Genomic DNA, 17,712 nt, shown 5'->3' with positions numbered 1-17,712 from the left:
AAGCAGCGTGTTCAGCACTCTATTAATCACGGCCAGCCTGGGTGCTGTTGTGTGCCTTGCGTTAGCACTGATGCTCGTACAGAGGCTGGAGAGCAGCCAAGCACTCCAGAAGTTAACCTCTTAAAGACCCTGAGCTGCTTTCTGTTGAATAAATGTAATTTTGTGGTCAGAAATAAATGCTTGTGATGTAGCAGGAGCTTTGAAAACAACAGCGTGGCAAAGCTATTACAAATTGCTGTGTGTTGGGGAAGTCAACAGCATACATCAAAATCCAGCGCTGTGTTTGGGCCCAGAGCTTCCCTGCTTTTCAGTGGAAGTCCCGTTAAAGCACTGCATTTACCAAAATGGAGTAAAGTGAGTATTTTTGGCAGTTAATTTTCTCTTAATGTCCACTCCACCTCTCGGTTCTGTTCCCCAAAGCTGCTGGAGAGGGGAGAGGTCACGACCTCCTCTTGGGGTAACAGCAGCTCCACAGCCATTCATTGCTTTGTTTACAGAAGTGTGCAAATGATTATTTATTTATTTTTGGCTGGCTTGATTGCAGTTTAAACAACATCTTTCCTGAGGAAGGTGATTTAAATACACTCCAGCATCTCGAAGGCTCTCCCTGCTGAGCACGTGAGGCGGCCGCTGCAGGGTCAAAAGCACCCCTGGGAGGAGACACTGAGCTCCAGGTGATGGACAGAACTTAGAGACTCTCAAAGACAGTCAGAGCCTCTCTATATGACCCTGGGACATTTCTCAGCTGTGGGGATAACAGGCAAAGTCCCAAACATAACACACGCCACCAGAAGCGAGCGACAGGCACTGAGCACCTTCCTCAGGCTCTGGCAGGTTCCTCTCCCTCCCATCCCGAGTGCAGGCAAGTTGTACCGAGACAGCAAGTCCTACCAGGGCAGCTCTGGGGAGGATGAGCCCAAACCCTCTGATTTTTATGTAACTGACAGAGTGCTGAGTTGCCGTTGGCAGCTGGTGGGCTGCCTGTAGGGAGCCCCGCTATGCCGCTGCCACGCGTTCCGCCGGAACGACAGCGCTGCTGGGAAACGATTTCTGCAGGATTCCGACAGGCAGCGCCGGTTCAGTTCGCAGGGTCAGGAGCATCTTCTCATCCTTGTGAAAAAAAAAAGAGAGCTTGAAGGGTGCTGGAAGGAATGGGGATAGGAGGGCTGGGCTGGGTGAGGTGTTCTGCTGGGTGTCGTTAGAATCCAGTCCCTGCTTCTCCAAATGCAGAATTATCTCTGTATTTGTTACAGAATTACTATGAGGCTCTGCACGAGAACATGTCTGGTCTTGCTTTGTTGTAAAAGAGAAGCGAGAGGGTGAGCTCAAGATAAAATACCAGCAAAAGGTTGCATTTTGGTATTTGTGTGCAGGTGGGTTTTGCACAGAGGCAGTTAATGAGCTCCTTCTTGCACGGATTCCTCTGACCTAATTTTGTAAAACATCTAAACAAAAGTTTGGATCATCCATAAGCGAGAGAAGCGATTGTAGGTTCCAGGTCACTGCTTAGAGGCAGGAGAAGTAGTAAATGGGCAGGTCAGAGCACCCACTCACCTTATGTGAAGCTCCTGGGAAGGTGGAGGTGATGTGGGATAGCCCAGGCTGCTCTGCCCTGGTAGGAGTTCCACTTTCTCCCCTTCCTCCCTGCCCCACTTTGCCACATCAAACGTGGCTGGACTGGCAGATGTTCTCCATCCTTGTGCTCTTGCAGAACCTCGAGGATCAGAAGTGACATCTCTCTCCATTTAGTGACAAGGCAAATGGTTTGCTATCTCTTCACTAGAAATATGTTCTTTCAATTTTGGGGGAAGGATGTGTCCTTCTTTGTCATCTCTTTGTTTTAGCTTTTTAGCATTAAGAGAATTCAGTCTGTGCTGACTGAGGAGAGAGGATGGGATGCAAAGTGTAGAACTACAAGGGCAGATAATTATCCATGCGCATGAGGTGCCCCAGCAAAATTGGGCCACCCCAAATCTGGTTTCACACAGGGTTGTTACAGCCCTTTAAGTTCAAGTACCACATGATTTGACTAAACACTAGCACCCACATTATTGATTACTAATTGGAGTAAAACTTTGCAAATCAACCCTGTTTCTGCAGCATTCCTGCTGCTTGTCTGTGGATCCAGGTGTCCCTGGCGTTACTGATCTGTGACACCAGAAAACACTGTGAGGGTTTAAATACTGTGTCAGAGGGGCTGGGATGCTCACATTAGCTTGATGTTCAGGCATATTCTTTATCCTTCATAGACAGCTCTAAGCTTCCATGAAACCAAGTCCTTATTTCCAGGGCCAGGCTGTCCTTCAGTTTGTTTTACTTCAGCATGAAAAATACCAAAGTCTCCAGTAAAATTCTAACACGTCATCGCATTGGAGTGTATTATATTAACTAATGTAGATATTAATGAAGTCAATCCACTTTCATACTCTAAAGACTGATCAATAGAATAGCGAGGGAAGGGAATTCTGTAGCATTTGGTACTCTGACCCTGCCTTTGCCATCCATATTTGTCACTCTGCTTTCATGCCGTACCCGATCCCTGCGGGTGCAGGACCGATGCCGGCGGGTGTCCTTGCCCCGGCCCGGGGTGTCCACCTCCTCCCTCCTGCTGAGCCCAGCAAACGCACAGGATGAGTCAGTTCAGTGTGCTGGCATGATGGAAAATAAATTCCTCTCCTTCCTTGCTTAGTTTTTCATCGAGTCACTGAGCTGAATCATGCAACAGCAGCGCCGGGGCTGGAGCTGATGCAAGAGAAGCAGCAGCCGGTGGCCTGAGGCAGGAGGAGGGATCTGGGCTGCTCTGCTCCCCATGGGTGGGTTGGGAGCTGGAGCTGAGAAACCCAAAATGCAGAGAGAGGGGTGCGAGGAGCGAGGCCCGTGGTTTACCTGAGGCTCCAGGAGAGCTCCAGCAGGGAAAGCAGATGCGCCGTGGCCGTGATCCCGAGGCGGGGTGGCAAACGGCACTCGCCATTTAGAACTGGCAGTATCTGGAGGCTCACACTGGGCTGGGCTGTTTGACTGGGAAGGAAGATCAAAGATTGGAAAAGCAAGGAGAAGCTGTCCTGTGAGAGCCAGGGAGCGGAGCTTTCCTCGGGGGATGGCAGCGTTGTTTGTCTGGGAAAGTCAGGATTTATCTGGGCATGAAAGGAAGGGAAGGTTTTAAGGGTTCAAGGTAGCGGCTGTTTTGCACTGGAGGGAGGCAGAATTGAAAAGTTGAGGGATTTGAGTCCTTCTTAAAGCTCTCTTCTCAGCTTGAGGTTAAACCAACAACGTGATGAGGCGGGGATGCTCTTCCCGGGCTTTTCCCTGGTATCATACCTATGTCCCAGCCCCAGCAGCTTTGTGAAACAGATTGGTATGGGATCCACTGTGAAGTCCTTAATTCTGTTAAAGAATTTATAGCCCAGCTAAAATCCACACCATATGCTTTAAGCAGCTGCACAGAAGTAATTTTCCTTTTGATTTTGCTTTAATTGCAACAAAGCTAAAATATAGGGGGGGGGTTTACTTTTTCTTTTGTTAGTGGCAAAATAAATTAACTGGGCTGGTGAGCTACATATTTTTATTAATTTGAAAAATTATAATGTTATATTTTTATATTAATTTATTTATTAATAGATTAGTATTAAGAAATTAAAATCAAGCCAACTGGGTGCTTCCTAATGCACACTCACAGAGAGTTGTAGAGCTCTTATGCTGCACCACCTTAGCAGCTGATGGACAGTTTTATATGAAGGAGCAGCCAAGCTCTATTGTAGAGGCTTCAAAGCAAGACTGGTGCCATTGCACAGCATTAATAAACTTGCTACAGCCACCATTTGATTCCAAGGCAGCAATTCAAGGATATAGCACAGCTTAAAAGAATGGTACATTAATGAGCTGTTATTGTGCTTTTCCTTTGGTTTAATATGTTTCTTCCAATTCTTAATGGCATTTTGGTAACTTGAAGTAATTGAAGACAAATGGAAAAACTTCGTGATGCAAAACAATATGAGAGAAGATGTGTAAGGGGAGGGGGATGGGTGTCTCCTTAAGGCATCTATTTATTAAAAATCAGAACAGAAAAATAGCTTCTCTTTTAAGTCATTTATTTTTGTGTGCAGGACAGTGAAAGGCAGATCTTTGATGTTAAGGTGGTTAATGAGAGTGAGGATTACAACTGAAGAACAATGAGGATAAGTGGAAGAGTTGAGGCTGCAAAGTTCCTATTTAGCATAGCTGCGTTTGTGGATCTGCAGTTCATGGTACTGTGAGTAAATCACTGATGCTGGACAGTAATGCTGGACAGACACAGCACTGGGATCCCCTCACAAAGGAGTTGTCCTGGGGATGCTGAGTTCAGCATCCCAAACATTCAGCTTTGTTGAATGATCCAGGTGGATGCAAGAGGAGCAACACATGTGCCACTCTCATGGTCTGAAATGTGTTAATGTGCTGATATCTGTAAGTTCAGAGAATTTAAGTGTCAGTGCAGGATGTGCTGGCATCTGGCAATCCAGCTTCCTGGCAAAGAGCTTCATGGTCCTGTTTCATCCTTAAATTCAGGAATGCAGTGGTGCAGCCTTTGTCTGACTGCAGAGGCGGCACCACGGACAGCCCAGAGCATCCCACCTCTGCAGACCCGCACACAGGAGATCTGGGGGGCAGTAGACACCAAACTTGAGTTAGTGCTGAAATTTCTTAGTGCATAAAGAGTGACAGATTCCAAACTAAAGCCACAGACTCGGCTTTTACCTGTTTGAACTTGACCAGAAACAGCTGAAACAGAAAGAGGCGACGTTCAGATAAAACCGCATTCAGCACCTTCCCTGACACAGGTGCCAGATTTATGGTGCTTATGTAAATGTGGAGATGAATCCCTGATGATACTTTGATTTTAGCCAGGTCTAGTTGATATTGGACTGGGACCAAGTGTTCCTGAGCTAGGCTGCCCATGCTTCCTTCCAGGGGAGCATGCCAGGAGTGTGGGGCAACAAGCAGCAAAGAGTGGGAGCTGATCACAGAGATTTTCACAGCAGGGAGATGATTCTGGAAGGGGGGAACGGTGTCACTCAGCCTCCAGGGTGATCTTGAGACCCCGAACAACGACTCATGGGGGCACTTGACCTGGAAAAAACAAGGTGGATGAAGGGAGGAGCGCTCTCAGACCGGTGTCTCGCCGCGGCTCCCCCCGTGTGGCTCCGGGGATGTTTCAGAGATGAGTGAGATGAGGAGGGAGGATTCCTGGTGTCTCAGTTCTGTTATCGCACTGTAGCGCCAGTGGTATTATCAAGACAAATAGTATGCCAAAACTTAAAAGTGAACATATGTTTATGGGGATGGTGGGGAATACAGAGGTCACTGTTGTTTCTTTCTGCTCAGAGAAGACATAATGGGGCCTGGTTTAGATAAATTAAGATTTGGAGCTAAGCTCGTGTCAAGACAACGCGAGTGTAATTATAAGTTGACTTCTTTCAGGGTCCCTGAAGTTTTTAGAGTCAAATAAAAATGTTCAGCAAGAGTTTTATAATGCAGTTCAACTGTTTAATGTGAGCTCATTGCAGCTCAGCCTTGTTGGCTCCTGAACCGATTTTACTTAGATCCGAAAAATTTTCAGTGAACTTCCAAATGCTTCCATTTTATTTCAATGCTCTTGTTTCCTCTCATTCTGAACTTCATTTATATTTTGCTATTTTTTATGCATTTTTCATCCCATATTTCCTTATTTCCTTACGCACCTGGGTGCTGGCATGCTTAATTATTTTTTCATCCCAGTTAAAGCTGTCATGGTGCTTTTTCTAAATTTTATTTTAAGGTATAAAGTAGAGGCAAGTTCTCATTTATAGTAGAACTTTAAACCAGACAGGTTGATTTATTTTTTTAACACCTAAAACATAAAACCATATTTCTGCCTGGTGGGATTGTTTGGAATTCTGGTTCTGAATTTGGGGGTGGGGGGGAAAGATGTAAAATACCTGTGATTTACAAACTGCTTCCTTTGGAAAGTCTCTGATCTCCTTGGAAGACGTTGTTTTAATTCTGGTTTATATTTCCATCACTCTATAACTAGTAAGAACTGAATAAACCATACCTTTTATAATACTTAGGGAGAATATAAGCACAAATGCTCTTTATTAAAATGTGGAAAAACCGTAATAGGCAAACAAATCCATCCTGTTATTTCTCAGAAATGGAAGCACTTTAAATGCTTTGGCTTTCATAAAAGGGGCAAATGAATTTTTCAAAATACAGTACAGAATCAGTGCTGTAATGCTAATTGTATTTAATAATAGTAATTTAAATTTGGCTGCTCTCTGCTGAGCAGCAGCGAGAGAAAATTGTATGTGGGAACGTTAAAAGTCCAGAAGTGGAACATATGGTGTTCCTTGGCCTTCAGAGTCTGTCTCCACGTCCCCAGGAAACAGCTCAACTGCAGAAGTCTCTCTGGTGGTGCCCCTTCCTTCGCGCCCGTCCCCGAGCGGTGCCCGACACTCCCCAGCATTGATTTCCACATCCCGGGGCCTCCCTGCCTTTGGCACTTTGGTCCGTGGTCTCCTTTCAAATAGGCTTTGTGTGAAAATGTTCCAACCGAATTACTTATGTTCTCGTTCCCTAATGAGCGTCAGTCCATCTGTGATTGCTTGAATTCAAATTAATAAATGGGTTATTCACGACCATCAATCCCTTGCTCTCCAGCACGTCGTGTGCCCTGCGAGATTCCAGTGCCTTTCCATAGCCTTTCTTGGTAAATTCTGACAGATAAGCATGGCCAGCACCTCTTGAGAATTTATATCTGCTCTCTACCATTCCACCATCCTCCCCCATTCTGACCTCTGATGCTCGTTTATCACCTTTCAGATACCTTTCTTTTTTTCTAATTGATAGTTGCAAATAGGTCAGGTTTCAGTTATGGAACGTCTCCACCAATCTTCATAAATGAATCCAGAGTTTGGAGGGATGTAAGTGAAATAGGAACTTGGTTTATTTCTCTAAACACAGCCTTGTATTGTGTTACCTGAACTTGATCTCCCTGCAACCTCTCACCATATCTCCCAAGATTTCCCTGCTGCTGCCAAATGCTGTGTGGGTGCTGTCCGTGTCCTTACTTCCCTCCTTTAACCCCTCCCTTCCAAGCCTTTTCTTGGTTGTGCATTGTGCTCCTGTGTGATTTGTACAATTGTCCTTGTCCTTTGGTTTTCTGCCCTTAATCCTGCCCGTAATGATCTCTACAAGTCACTTACGAGCCGTGAGGCTGATCTATACCCGTCACGTGCTGTCCCGCGCTCCGCTGCACTTGGCCACGGAATTTAATCATCCACATTGCAGTATTCCCCCACCCCCTCCCTTCCCAAATCCTTCCCTGCTCTTCACAGAGTCGTTTTAGTACAAAGTAAACAGAAGTGGCACCAAAGCTGACCCCGCAGCACCCTCCTGCTTCTCTCTCCTCCTCCCTGCGCGGCTTCCGCTCCCTGGCACCCTCCGCTTCCCGTGCCGGAGCGTTGGCAAAGCCCCGCCACAGCACAGGTTGGTCACGTGCTTTCTAATGCTGCAGATCTCCCTCCTGTACAATAAAATATCAGATACTTTCCTGCAGTACAGATACAGTAAACTCTGGCCATTGTTCCTGCCTTATCTCCCGAATCAATAATGCAGAGAAAGAATTCAAGGACGTTTTTCAGACAGGACCTTCCTTTTTTAGGCCCTGGTGACGTCCACACCTTTAAATGGTCCCATAATATTAACTGCTCTTTAAATACACAGAAGAATTGATATCAGGCCTTTGTATCCGTAGTTCTTCAGCTCCTTCCTTGCCTATTATTAAAATATGGGAATGATAATCTCCATGCTTTTGGTTTCCTGATTTGGGTAAGCTGCGCTGAGCTGTGTCAGGCTTTCCTGTTTCCCTTTCTGTCTCTCTGCTTTGGAGTATTAATTCAGTAGATCCGGTCCTGAGTCAGTTTGATTGATTATTGTCAATATTTAGTAATTGTAAATCCCGTTTTCGAGTACAGTAGGAAAATACGTGTTTACAAAAAACTTGCTGTGGAAGAAGTATTTTATTCTCAGAACCATTAAGCTGCCTTTCCTTGTAAAATGGAGTTTTAGGTGGAAATACTCGATGAAAATAATAAATTCATAGATGAGTCTTGTGTGTGTTACAGAACACAAAGAGAGGCTGGTCAGAGGAGCCTGGTATTGGGCTCATGAGTGCAGACAGTAGAGACTCCATGAGTCTGTGCCTGAGCTGGGTCACAACTTTTTTTGCATGTAAAAGATTCACATTTATTTAGTGTTAAGTACCACAGGGTGCCCATCAAGTTCATCTTTCCATCTTCTCAGTGGAAATAATAGAATAATATATTTCCTACAAAAAAAAGGCAGAGTGGGACACGAGAAGTGGCCGCGGTTCCGTTTGCTGTGTTAGATCTCACCAAGTGGTAAAGGAAAAGAGCTGTTGAGGAGAGAGAGCCTGGCAAACACCAGGCTTTTTATAAAGATTTAAAGTCAAGAATCACAACAGGCAGGAGTGTTCATAAAAATGTTGATAAAAAAAATGATGCTGGTTATTGTGCTGGAAAATGGACTTTGAATTATATTCAGTACAAACGTAGCAGGAATAATCTTGCAAGGCTGCTTCTGTTGGAGCTGTACACAGGAGACTCGGGTTCCCTTTTTGTGTATTAACTAGTTTTACATGAAATCCGTTAATTTATATTTATAGCTCTGAGTGTAAGAGTTGTATTGGAACAAGTCTTAAAGCCTCTTTTCTCATCTCCCCCTTAGATTGACGCATTGGGCAAACGCAGCAAAGAAGCAGAGGCAGCCTTCTTGAATGTTTATAAGAGATTAATTGATGTTCCAGGTAAGCAAATTATTTCCTTATTCTGAAAGACTGATGGCTCACGTTTGTGTGAATGTTATTGGGCGCTTTTTCTCCCTTTGATAAGGTAAATATGAGCAACGGTTTTATTCTGGAACTGGGATGCTCCAGTATTGTTTCTAGTGGAGAAAACTGTGACTAAGGCACATTTCATGACTTCACGTTGCATTTAATGTTTGTATAAATCAATTTATATTATTGCAATATTGCATGATCCTCGGTAATTTGTCTATGAGAGGGTTCAGACATTTTTAACACAAAAGATGCATCTTGAAGCTTCATCAAGAAACAGCAATATTTGTATTTTTAAAAGACAATATTTTTCATGCCTTCTAAAAAAAAACAAAAGAAAAGCCTTACTACTTCTGGTAGTAAATGATTACCAAATTTCAGTTCTGTGCAGTGTAAGTGGGATCATAAATTTTGTTTGAAGGCATTTATTGTACGTGTTTTCAACTTTCCTTTGTTTGGCATCCGAAGTTTCTTTGTTTGGCGTTTGGTTTCAGTTCATTTCTTTTGACATTTTGGGAGTTGATTTTTCTGTTTTCCCCAGTGGTTAGTAAATACTGTCTGAACAGATTTTTCATTTTCCAGCTGTACCCACAGCTGAGAGGGAGTGAGGAGTCCAAGTCTCCTCTGCCACATCTTGGCCTGACTGAGCTGTGGGCACATGACAGTGTGTGTGTCATTTTATACTTTTATAAAACATTGACATTATATATAATATTGAAAATACCTCAAGAGAGGTTTTGAGGAGTAGTTAATACTTTTAAGGGCTTATAAGAGTTTTTAAGGCCTCATTGCAAAGTGCACCCTGGTCTTTACTGGCTTTACCTTTTAAGGAGCACATTTCATGCACACTTCGAATAAAAATTAATTTTTTAATGTGTTGCTTTATAGATTACCTGGTTAAAAGGTCAGTGTTTCCAGATGCTCAGTCTGAGCTAAAATATATTTTTTTTATGCTTTCCTTAAACTAAGACACACATTCATAGTTGAGCAGTGCTCAGTGGACAGTCCCTTTATAGAGGTGCAGGGACTCACCATGCCCTTCCTAGCCTACAGCTGCCTTGGAAATGTTTTTTAGGTTAATCAGCCATGGTCTGTGAGGTTTTCCTTTACTTATTTCCTGCTCAGTAACGTTCCACTGAACGCTGAGCAGTTCCCTTTGCCCACCTGCTCATGCCTTGGGAGGAGGCGGATAACTCGGAGAGGGTCTGCACATCACATACAGGGTGTGGGCAGTTTGTCTGGCACGGGCAGTGTGGGCATGGGATGGAAACCCCTCCATGAGAACAAATCCAACGTTCCTGCAGCCTGTGAGTCCAGCATTCAGTGCTGGGGAGAGACACTGCAGCCCTTCCATCTCTGTACTAAGACCGGGCTCTGCTTCCTGCTGTAATTTGGGAGCTGAGTAGGTTTGATTTCGAATGGTCTGTTTCTTTTCACGACTGAGTAGTCGTGTCAAACAAGAGCTGTGTGGGATCCTTCGTGTGCTCTTGTGCAGCGACTTCTTTGTGAAGCCTGGCACTGACACAGGTGCTGGGATTTGAACAACAGGTCAGACCTAAGCCTTATGGAGAAGGAGGGATGTATGTCCCACTCGTGCTGTGGGATCTAAGTGGTGAGGGACTTTTTGTCAGGACTTCTTTGTAGGAGAAAGGCTTTTCTCTTTTCCTTCATTGGCAGGAGCAAAATTCACAGCCCTGCTTCCTCACCCCACAGCCACGTCCCCTGCGCGTGCCTTGTGTTTCGTGTCACAGAAATATTCCTTTGATATTCTTAATGCACGTAAAAATGGCAGCCTGGCTGAGCTGTGAGTGCAGTGGAGTCTGTGGGACGAGAAATACCTCCAGGTTTTAGTCCCATGCTCTGTTTACAGGGCCCGAGAGTGCAAATTCCAGGTCCTCAGGAGAAGCCCAGCCAGTCTCCCGTAGCTGCGTGCAGGCGCAGCAAATACTCCCTGTTTACAACACGCCCTGCAAGCAGAAGGGAAGCAGCCACGAGGAATGTGTGGCACTGCTCTTTGTCACAGCGTGGTGAGGCTGAGTGAGGCACATGCACTTCAGCACTTGCTCCACTGCGTTGCTCTTTTTTATTTCCCTCTCATCCCAGGTAGTCTGTAACTTTGGGTGGTATCCCTGGAAGCTTGGGTAGTATCCATGGAGTGCTCTCCTTGATGAGCAACCACCAGCACTCATTTATCACACGTGTTGTTTTGCCTCTGTGTGGCTTTACATATCTTTTGACCTGTTCATTTAGGTATTTCAAATATTTAGGTATACTTTTAGCTCCCCAGTCCTGCTCTGTTTTCTTTTCGGTGTGAGGAGGGAGCTGTGATGTTTGGAGAAAGCTATGCCTGGAATGCTGCAGAGTGGTTATTTAGCATTAAGCATCGCTGTTACATGACAAGGGTGCAATTTTATCAGACTTTCAATATCCTTTATAGGACCATATAATAATTGCAGCTGAAGTCTAATTCCCAGCAGCCAATTTTATGGTTCTTGAGGAAAGCGTGTATTTCTCTCCTCAGTAATAATGTGCACACTTTATATAATTAAAAAGGGCTTCTATTTTAATTTTACTATAAAATGATCTGTATTGAAACTCCAGCCACGGTGCTTTATGGATTCAGCTAAGTTTAATGATTTTCTTTCCTGACTTGACCAGAGTTTTCACTGAGGCTCACCAGTAAGGAATTTGTGGGAAGGGTGGTATTTTACTTGTAAATTTTCCTATATACATCAGGGGTTTTCTCTTTAAAGGATAAACCAGACTTTTAATATATCTTTCTCCAGCTTTATGATGCTGTTAAAATAGCATTATCATTGCTTTGTGCTGCAAAAATTTATCCTTCCTAAAGGAAAGTACATGTCAAGGAAAACATTTTGGTTTATGTACATTTATACAGCTGTAATTCTCACTCAGATCGTTCTGTCTTGCTTGAGACTGAACATTTTTAATTAATGGAATTAATTTTCTCATTTAATTGCCTTATTTTCAGTATGCAGTAGAGAGCTGGGGAAAAGCAAATGCTGCCACATGAATTGCACTAATCAACAAGGTTGTCAAAACTTACCTTTAAAAATAATGTGAATATATTTATTTTGAAGTAAAGGGAGGTTGGATCTGTATTTTGAGGAAGCTTTCTTCCATCTCTTCAAGATTCCTTTGTCTTTATTTTGATAAAATAAGTGCATTGTGTTAGCACCCTTAGCTTTTAGGGGCTTAATGTTGCAAACACTTAAAAGTGAAATTGGAGCCTCGTTGTGTGTTTGGAGGAGCGATGTTGCCTTGCAGAAACAGCGTATTCATAACCAAAGCTTAAAGGAAAAATATTAAGCGTGAAAAATACGAAATATTTTTATTTTTAGAAGGAACGGAGTTCGCTACTTTATTTTTTTAAAAAAACAAAACTTCACTGTAATTTTCAAGTAAAAGTTAAACCTTGGAGACCCAAATGAACACCAGGTCTGGCCAAACAGGTTAAACAGAGTTTCTCTTCCTGCTGTTTGTATCCCTGTCACAATTACAGCCCAGTGCCACAGTGGATTTGCTCAGCTCTCAGCATTTCTCCCGTTCAGCACAGCTCTTGGGCAGGCAAAGAAGAAACAATTCTGCCTTTAAACAAACTCCGCTCCCTGGAAGTGGCACAATTAAACTGAATTTGGTTCGGTCCGTAGAATAGGAAAAAACATTTCATTTTTTTCAGCATATATGTGTTTGAGGGTAAGTTAATGCAAAGTGTTTGCTCTCAGTTTGGAGGGGCTGTGCAGCCTTTTAGGGCTGAGCCATAAATGGTTTTCTTTTTGGCTTAATGGAAATTTTCTCATCAAGAAACTAAACGACTCTTGGGGTATAAAAGGGGATGTGTTTGTGGTTTTATTGGAGGCTCTTTGCAGGTCTCTGTTGTGATCAGATTTGGTGCTATATAATGTGTGTGATGTGTTTTAGCTCAGAGGACCCACTATGTAAGGAAAGTATAACATAAGAGAGGATAAAAATAAGATTTTTTTTTTTTTTTAATGTGCCCTGTCCAAACAATTAAAAGCCATAACAGTGAAAGGTGGATGAAGGGGAAATTTTATCTTTCTCTTCCTCCATGCACACTGTGCCATGGGGGCTGTGTCTTGCTAAGAGGTTTGAAGGAGGAGCAGGCTCTTTCCAAAGGAGTTTTCCACACACCCATCACTACACGTAGTATTTTTGTTTAGGTGTGAGGGATTCACACTTATGAGGTTAAAGGTGATACAGGAGAAAAACAGGTTTGATTTTGGGTCCCCCCCCCCATAAAATTATCTGCTGCTTATGCTGGAGGGGATAAATGTGTATGAGGTTGTTGTGTTTATATACATTCTGTAGCACGTTTGGATTTTTTGGTAAAGTGTAATGTTGAGCAGAAAGCAGAAAGGTTAATGCCAGTCCTGATAGCAGAAAGTCAGTGTAATACAGATTTTTACATGCCCAGATGAGCCGTGATGTGCTTAAATTTCCACATAAGCACCCTCAGTCTTTTGTGCCGATACAGAGAGATGGTCAAATGTAAATTTAGGGGAGACGTAAAGAGGGGAGGAGGAAGAGATGTTTAGGCACATCCCAAAGAAGAATAATAAAAAGATAATTTGAAAAAGTTAATACCTAGAGCACTCTTGTCTGGGATAATGGTGAATTGGTTGGCAAAACTGTCTAAAGAGCAGGATCATGTTATAGTAAACCCTGAGTTTGTGGTATGTTGAGACTGATTAGCACAGACCATTTCTGAGAAATGTTTGATATCGTTACAGTGTGAAAAATTTTAAGCAGTTCCACGTTTGTTAACAAAGTATGTGACAAAATGGTCACCCCTTTCCCAATAAAATATATTTGGATAAAATAGAAGACAGACCCATAAAATGAACAGGTTTATGGTTTTGCTGCCCTTGACTTTACAAGGGAAATGAATATTCATAACATGCCTTTTTCTCAACCTTAGAGGGAAAAGAAAACAATATTACAGTGAGTAGTCTCAGGGGGGAGGGATGCAAAATGAACTCACACATGGACACAGAAGTGGTGCAGACACCCCTCATCAGAGCAGTTGGGTGCCTTTCTAAACACACTTGAAAATCTGATAAAATTAAGCAGAAAATTGAGCACAGTTAATACATGAAAGAGTGAAAAGCGATAAACCCCTGTGGCTGCAGGCAATGATTTAGCTGGTGAGTTGATCCCAGTCTGAAGCCAAAATCCTTGATGCTTCACCAGCATGTTTAGAACAGGTTAAAATCCAGGAGCTGCATAAACATGGGAAAAATGCCCCAGTTTTGGGAGCGAAGCCTGTACAGTAAGAAATTAGGGACTGTCGACATCAGTGATTTTCTCCAAACTGTTCTGCAGACCTTTGCACAAAGAAGTGCCCGAGGTGGGGGCGAGAGGGACAGTTTAAAGCCCCGGCTGCAGATGGGAGATTCTGAGCAGAGTTCTGGTAGGGGCAGCAGCTGCTGCTGTTTCATTTTCCAGCAGGGTCTGAGTCGCCCGGGATGCTGCTCCAGCCTTTGGGCAGTCCAGTGCTGAGGAATGTACAAGTAGCAAATAATCACTTCAGCTCCTTCCCCTTGGGGTTTGAATTCAGAGCCTCAGCATAACATACAATTTGGGATCTGTGCTGGATGAGTGCACGCTGGTAGGGCATTGCTGTTAACGTTACAAAGTTATTTTCAGATGGAGCACAAAGTCCTGGCCAATTCTCCTCTTTAGAATTCATTCACTTTATCCTTATGTTTTGAAACCGATGTCAAAATAACTGAAAATAGTTCTGTTACCTGAATACCTGGCTTGAAGTTGGGCTTGTCTGATCACATACTTTTTTCTTTAGTTTTTCTCGTTGAATTAATAATTGGATAAATTCCTTTGTAAAAGCTAGAATAAATATTCAAAGGAAGAAATATCCCTAAAGCATACACTTTAAAAAATTTATTGTGTGGTTGTCAAGCCCTATTTTACTTGGTAGGCTGGAGGCACGGAAGGAAGAGGGGAGGTGCAGATAAGGGGAAGGATGGAGTGAATAGAAGCAGGAAGAATGGGAGGTATAAGAAAGAAGATATCCCAGAAAATATCCCTGCGGGCACGGGGTGTGTTCACCTGGAGGTTGTCACTGCAGCCCTTGGGAAGGTGTTGCTGCAGGGAGTGGACTTTTAGAGCAGCCCTAAACCCAGTGACTGGAGCAGTGCTGCCTGTTCAGAGCAAAGGCAGAGTGTGCTGGTGGTGGGGAATATTATACTTTCCCTTTCTCTCTTGCAGGAATGTGAACTGGAATTAGAATAAACCCCAGCTTTGGGAGGGTTTAGTGCTAAGTCTGTTCAGAAGCTTTTAGGAGAAAGAAGGGATGATTGTGGCAGACATGCTTTCAAACACAGTGGAAGGCCCTTTTTTTTCTTTTATAAACTCAAAGTATGAGAAATGAAACTTAGGAGTGGTTTTCTGTAACTGTCCTTCACGCTGATCTCACTGTGCGAGCAGAAATTCCAGTGTCTTTGGCCATTATTAGAACATTAACAATCAAATTGGAGCCTTTTCAGTTGCCGTGGCTTCTCTAGTAACTCATTAGGTCCTTTTTCAGCTGACTTAGTGCCGTCAGATATTGTACTACCTTTTATCATACACCACATAATATTAAAAAATTTTCTGAGGATTTACTTTGGTTACTCCTTTGAAAATACAGAGAAGGCAGTGCAGTTCAAGAAGGAGTCTTTTACTCAGTCTTATGTGACTTCTTGGGTACTAGGGTAGAGATGCATCTCAGTCTGGGGCAGGGCAGAGCATCTCTCATCTGTAGCAGTTTTCTAGTTGGGAGATAAATAAAGGATGTTTTTAAATAATAGCCCACGAGATCTAAGAACCACGTTCTGAAAGGGATCTATATACAGTTGTGGTAAAATTGGTCCTGTGTCGTTTCATTTAACCCTGGAAGCGTTGGAGAACTCGGTGGTGATTAATGGGGAGGAAAGGCGCCGGTCTGCTGCCACTCCCCCCTCCCCGGGCAGGGGGGTCCCATCAGTCTGGCTTTGCTGCTTCCAGAGGTTGGCAGAATTTGGGATTCAGCTTTTTCGCTGTTAAGGAAAATGAGAGTCCCTCACCCTCTTGTGGGCACTTTGAATTCCCTGGTACAGCCCTCACAGAACGCTCTGACAGCTGCAGGGTGAGGAAAATGGTGTTGAAAACTGGAAAAAAAAAATAAAAGGAAGAGAAAAATCCCAGTCCTGTGGGATGGGGGAGTAAGAAAATAGGTATAATTCTTGACTGAAGGAAGAACCTTTTCATGGTTTTTATGAAGTGAGGAGTTGGAGAGATGATGAGCTTTGTTTCAAACGGAATTACGGCTATAACTCTTCTGTCCCTGGGCTACCAGAGTCATAGGGGAACAGGAGCAAAGCTATCATTTATTCCATGAAATCTTTGTCTCAGTCTCTCTAGGCTATTTCAATTTACCGCTGAAATTTCTGGGGAATAATTAATGAATTAATTAAGTATGCTGTGAGGTGTTTGAATATTCAAAAGCTACAATGTAATTATTATTTTTTCTAAAACACATTTTCAGGTTATTTTCAGACATGCAGCCTCCCACAAAAGCACTTACAGCATCAGAAGCTCATAGAGCTTCTTGGTGTCTGTAATCCAGGGACTGTTCTCCGACAGGAACATTCCCTGCAAAGAGCAGTGTTGCATTCAGGAAGGGAAAAACTTCTTTTACTTCGTGACCGAAGTATTGTGACAGCAGAGCTGAACTCCTGGCTCTTTTTAAAAGTTAAATCACGTTAATGAAGTTGTGTTAAGGAGGATTATTATTTTTTCCTCTCCCGTATCATTTCATGTGGGCGTTTCTTGTGAGCGATCACCGAGAGCTTTGCTTACAGTGCGGTTTGGGCAACAGAAATACAGTCGCGTTGAAAGAGACCCGTTGCCTTCCATGAATTATTTTTAGATCCCAACCTTAGGAAACACATTTCCACCGATATAAATTATTAATTGCCACTGTAGTTCTGGCAGTGTTTCATAACTTGCTTTCTTATCGCTTCCAGTGTTACAGGCCTGTAATGAAGAGGGAGGAGGGGGTTAGGAAAAGGCAAGTCCTTTGTTTTGGAGGAGGCTCTTCAGGAGCTCCTTGTTATGATACCAGAGGAATAGAATCAGACTAAAAGAGAGCAGGTTTAGATTAGATACTAGGAAGAAATTCTTCCCTGTGAGGGTGGTGAGGGACTGGAATAGATTTCCTGCAGAAGCTGTGGCTGCCCCATCCCTGGAAGTGTTCAAGGCCAGGTTGGACAGGGCTTGGAGCAACCTGGACTAGTGGAAGGTGTCCCTGCCCATGGCAGGGAGTGGAACGACAATCTTTAAAAGTCCCTTTCCATTTTCCTGCCCAAACCATTCTGTGAATTCTACGAATGTATTTTGGGAATAAGCAGAGAGTGAACCCCGGGCAGCGCAGAGCAGGGCTCTGGGCGCTTCCACAGCCCCTGCCACACCTGTGGGGGTTTCACCGCGTGGAAAGCCCCCGGTTGTGATGGTTTTATAGCGTGTGCGGAGCCTCCCGGTACCGCTCGGGCACCCGCGGGGCCGCGGCCGCCTCACGATCCGCCCGCGCCGCGATCCAGGCCGGGCTTTGCCGCTCGCCCGCCGCGCTGCGGGCCGGGGCCGGCCGGGGGTCCGGGCAGCCCCCTCACGGCTCCGGGAGGCTCCTCCGGGGTCCGGGGGTTCGGGCCGGAGCCCGCCGGGGGTCCGAGCATTCCCTCCGGAGGTCCGGGCGGCGGCACCTCCCGGCGGGGCCCGTTCCTCGGAAAACGCCTCCCTGCACTTAAAAAAAAAAAAATAGTATT

General features: G+C 44.1%; 1 protein-coding gene across 7 annotated transcripts in view; it reads left to right on the top strand.

Annotated features, from left to right (window-relative positions):
- Positions 1-17,712, top strand: part of CUX1 (cut like homeobox 1) — a 266,951-nt gene that overhangs the window by 109,224 nt on the left and 140,015 nt on the right. For all 7 annotated transcript variants that reach the window (XM_050322112.1, XM_050322109.1, XM_050322113.1 and 4 more), the window contains exon 4: positions 8,764-8,842. In XM_050322112.1, coding sequence (XP_050178069.1) covers positions 8,764-8,842 — 79 coding nt within the window. The remainder of the gene's footprint in view (positions 1-8,763; positions 8,843-17,712) is intronic.

This window comes from Myiozetetes cayanensis, unplaced genomic scaffold (genome assembly GCF_022539395.1).
Source record: "Myiozetetes cayanensis isolate MyiCay16 unplaced genomic scaffold, myiCay2020 scf27, whole genome shotgun sequence".
NCBI lineage: Eukaryota > Metazoa > Chordata > Aves > Passeriformes > Tyrannidae > Myiozetetes > Myiozetetes cayanensis.
The sequence above is the reverse complement of the archived record's forward strand: the minus strand, read 5'-3'. Positions and strand labels throughout refer to the sequence as shown.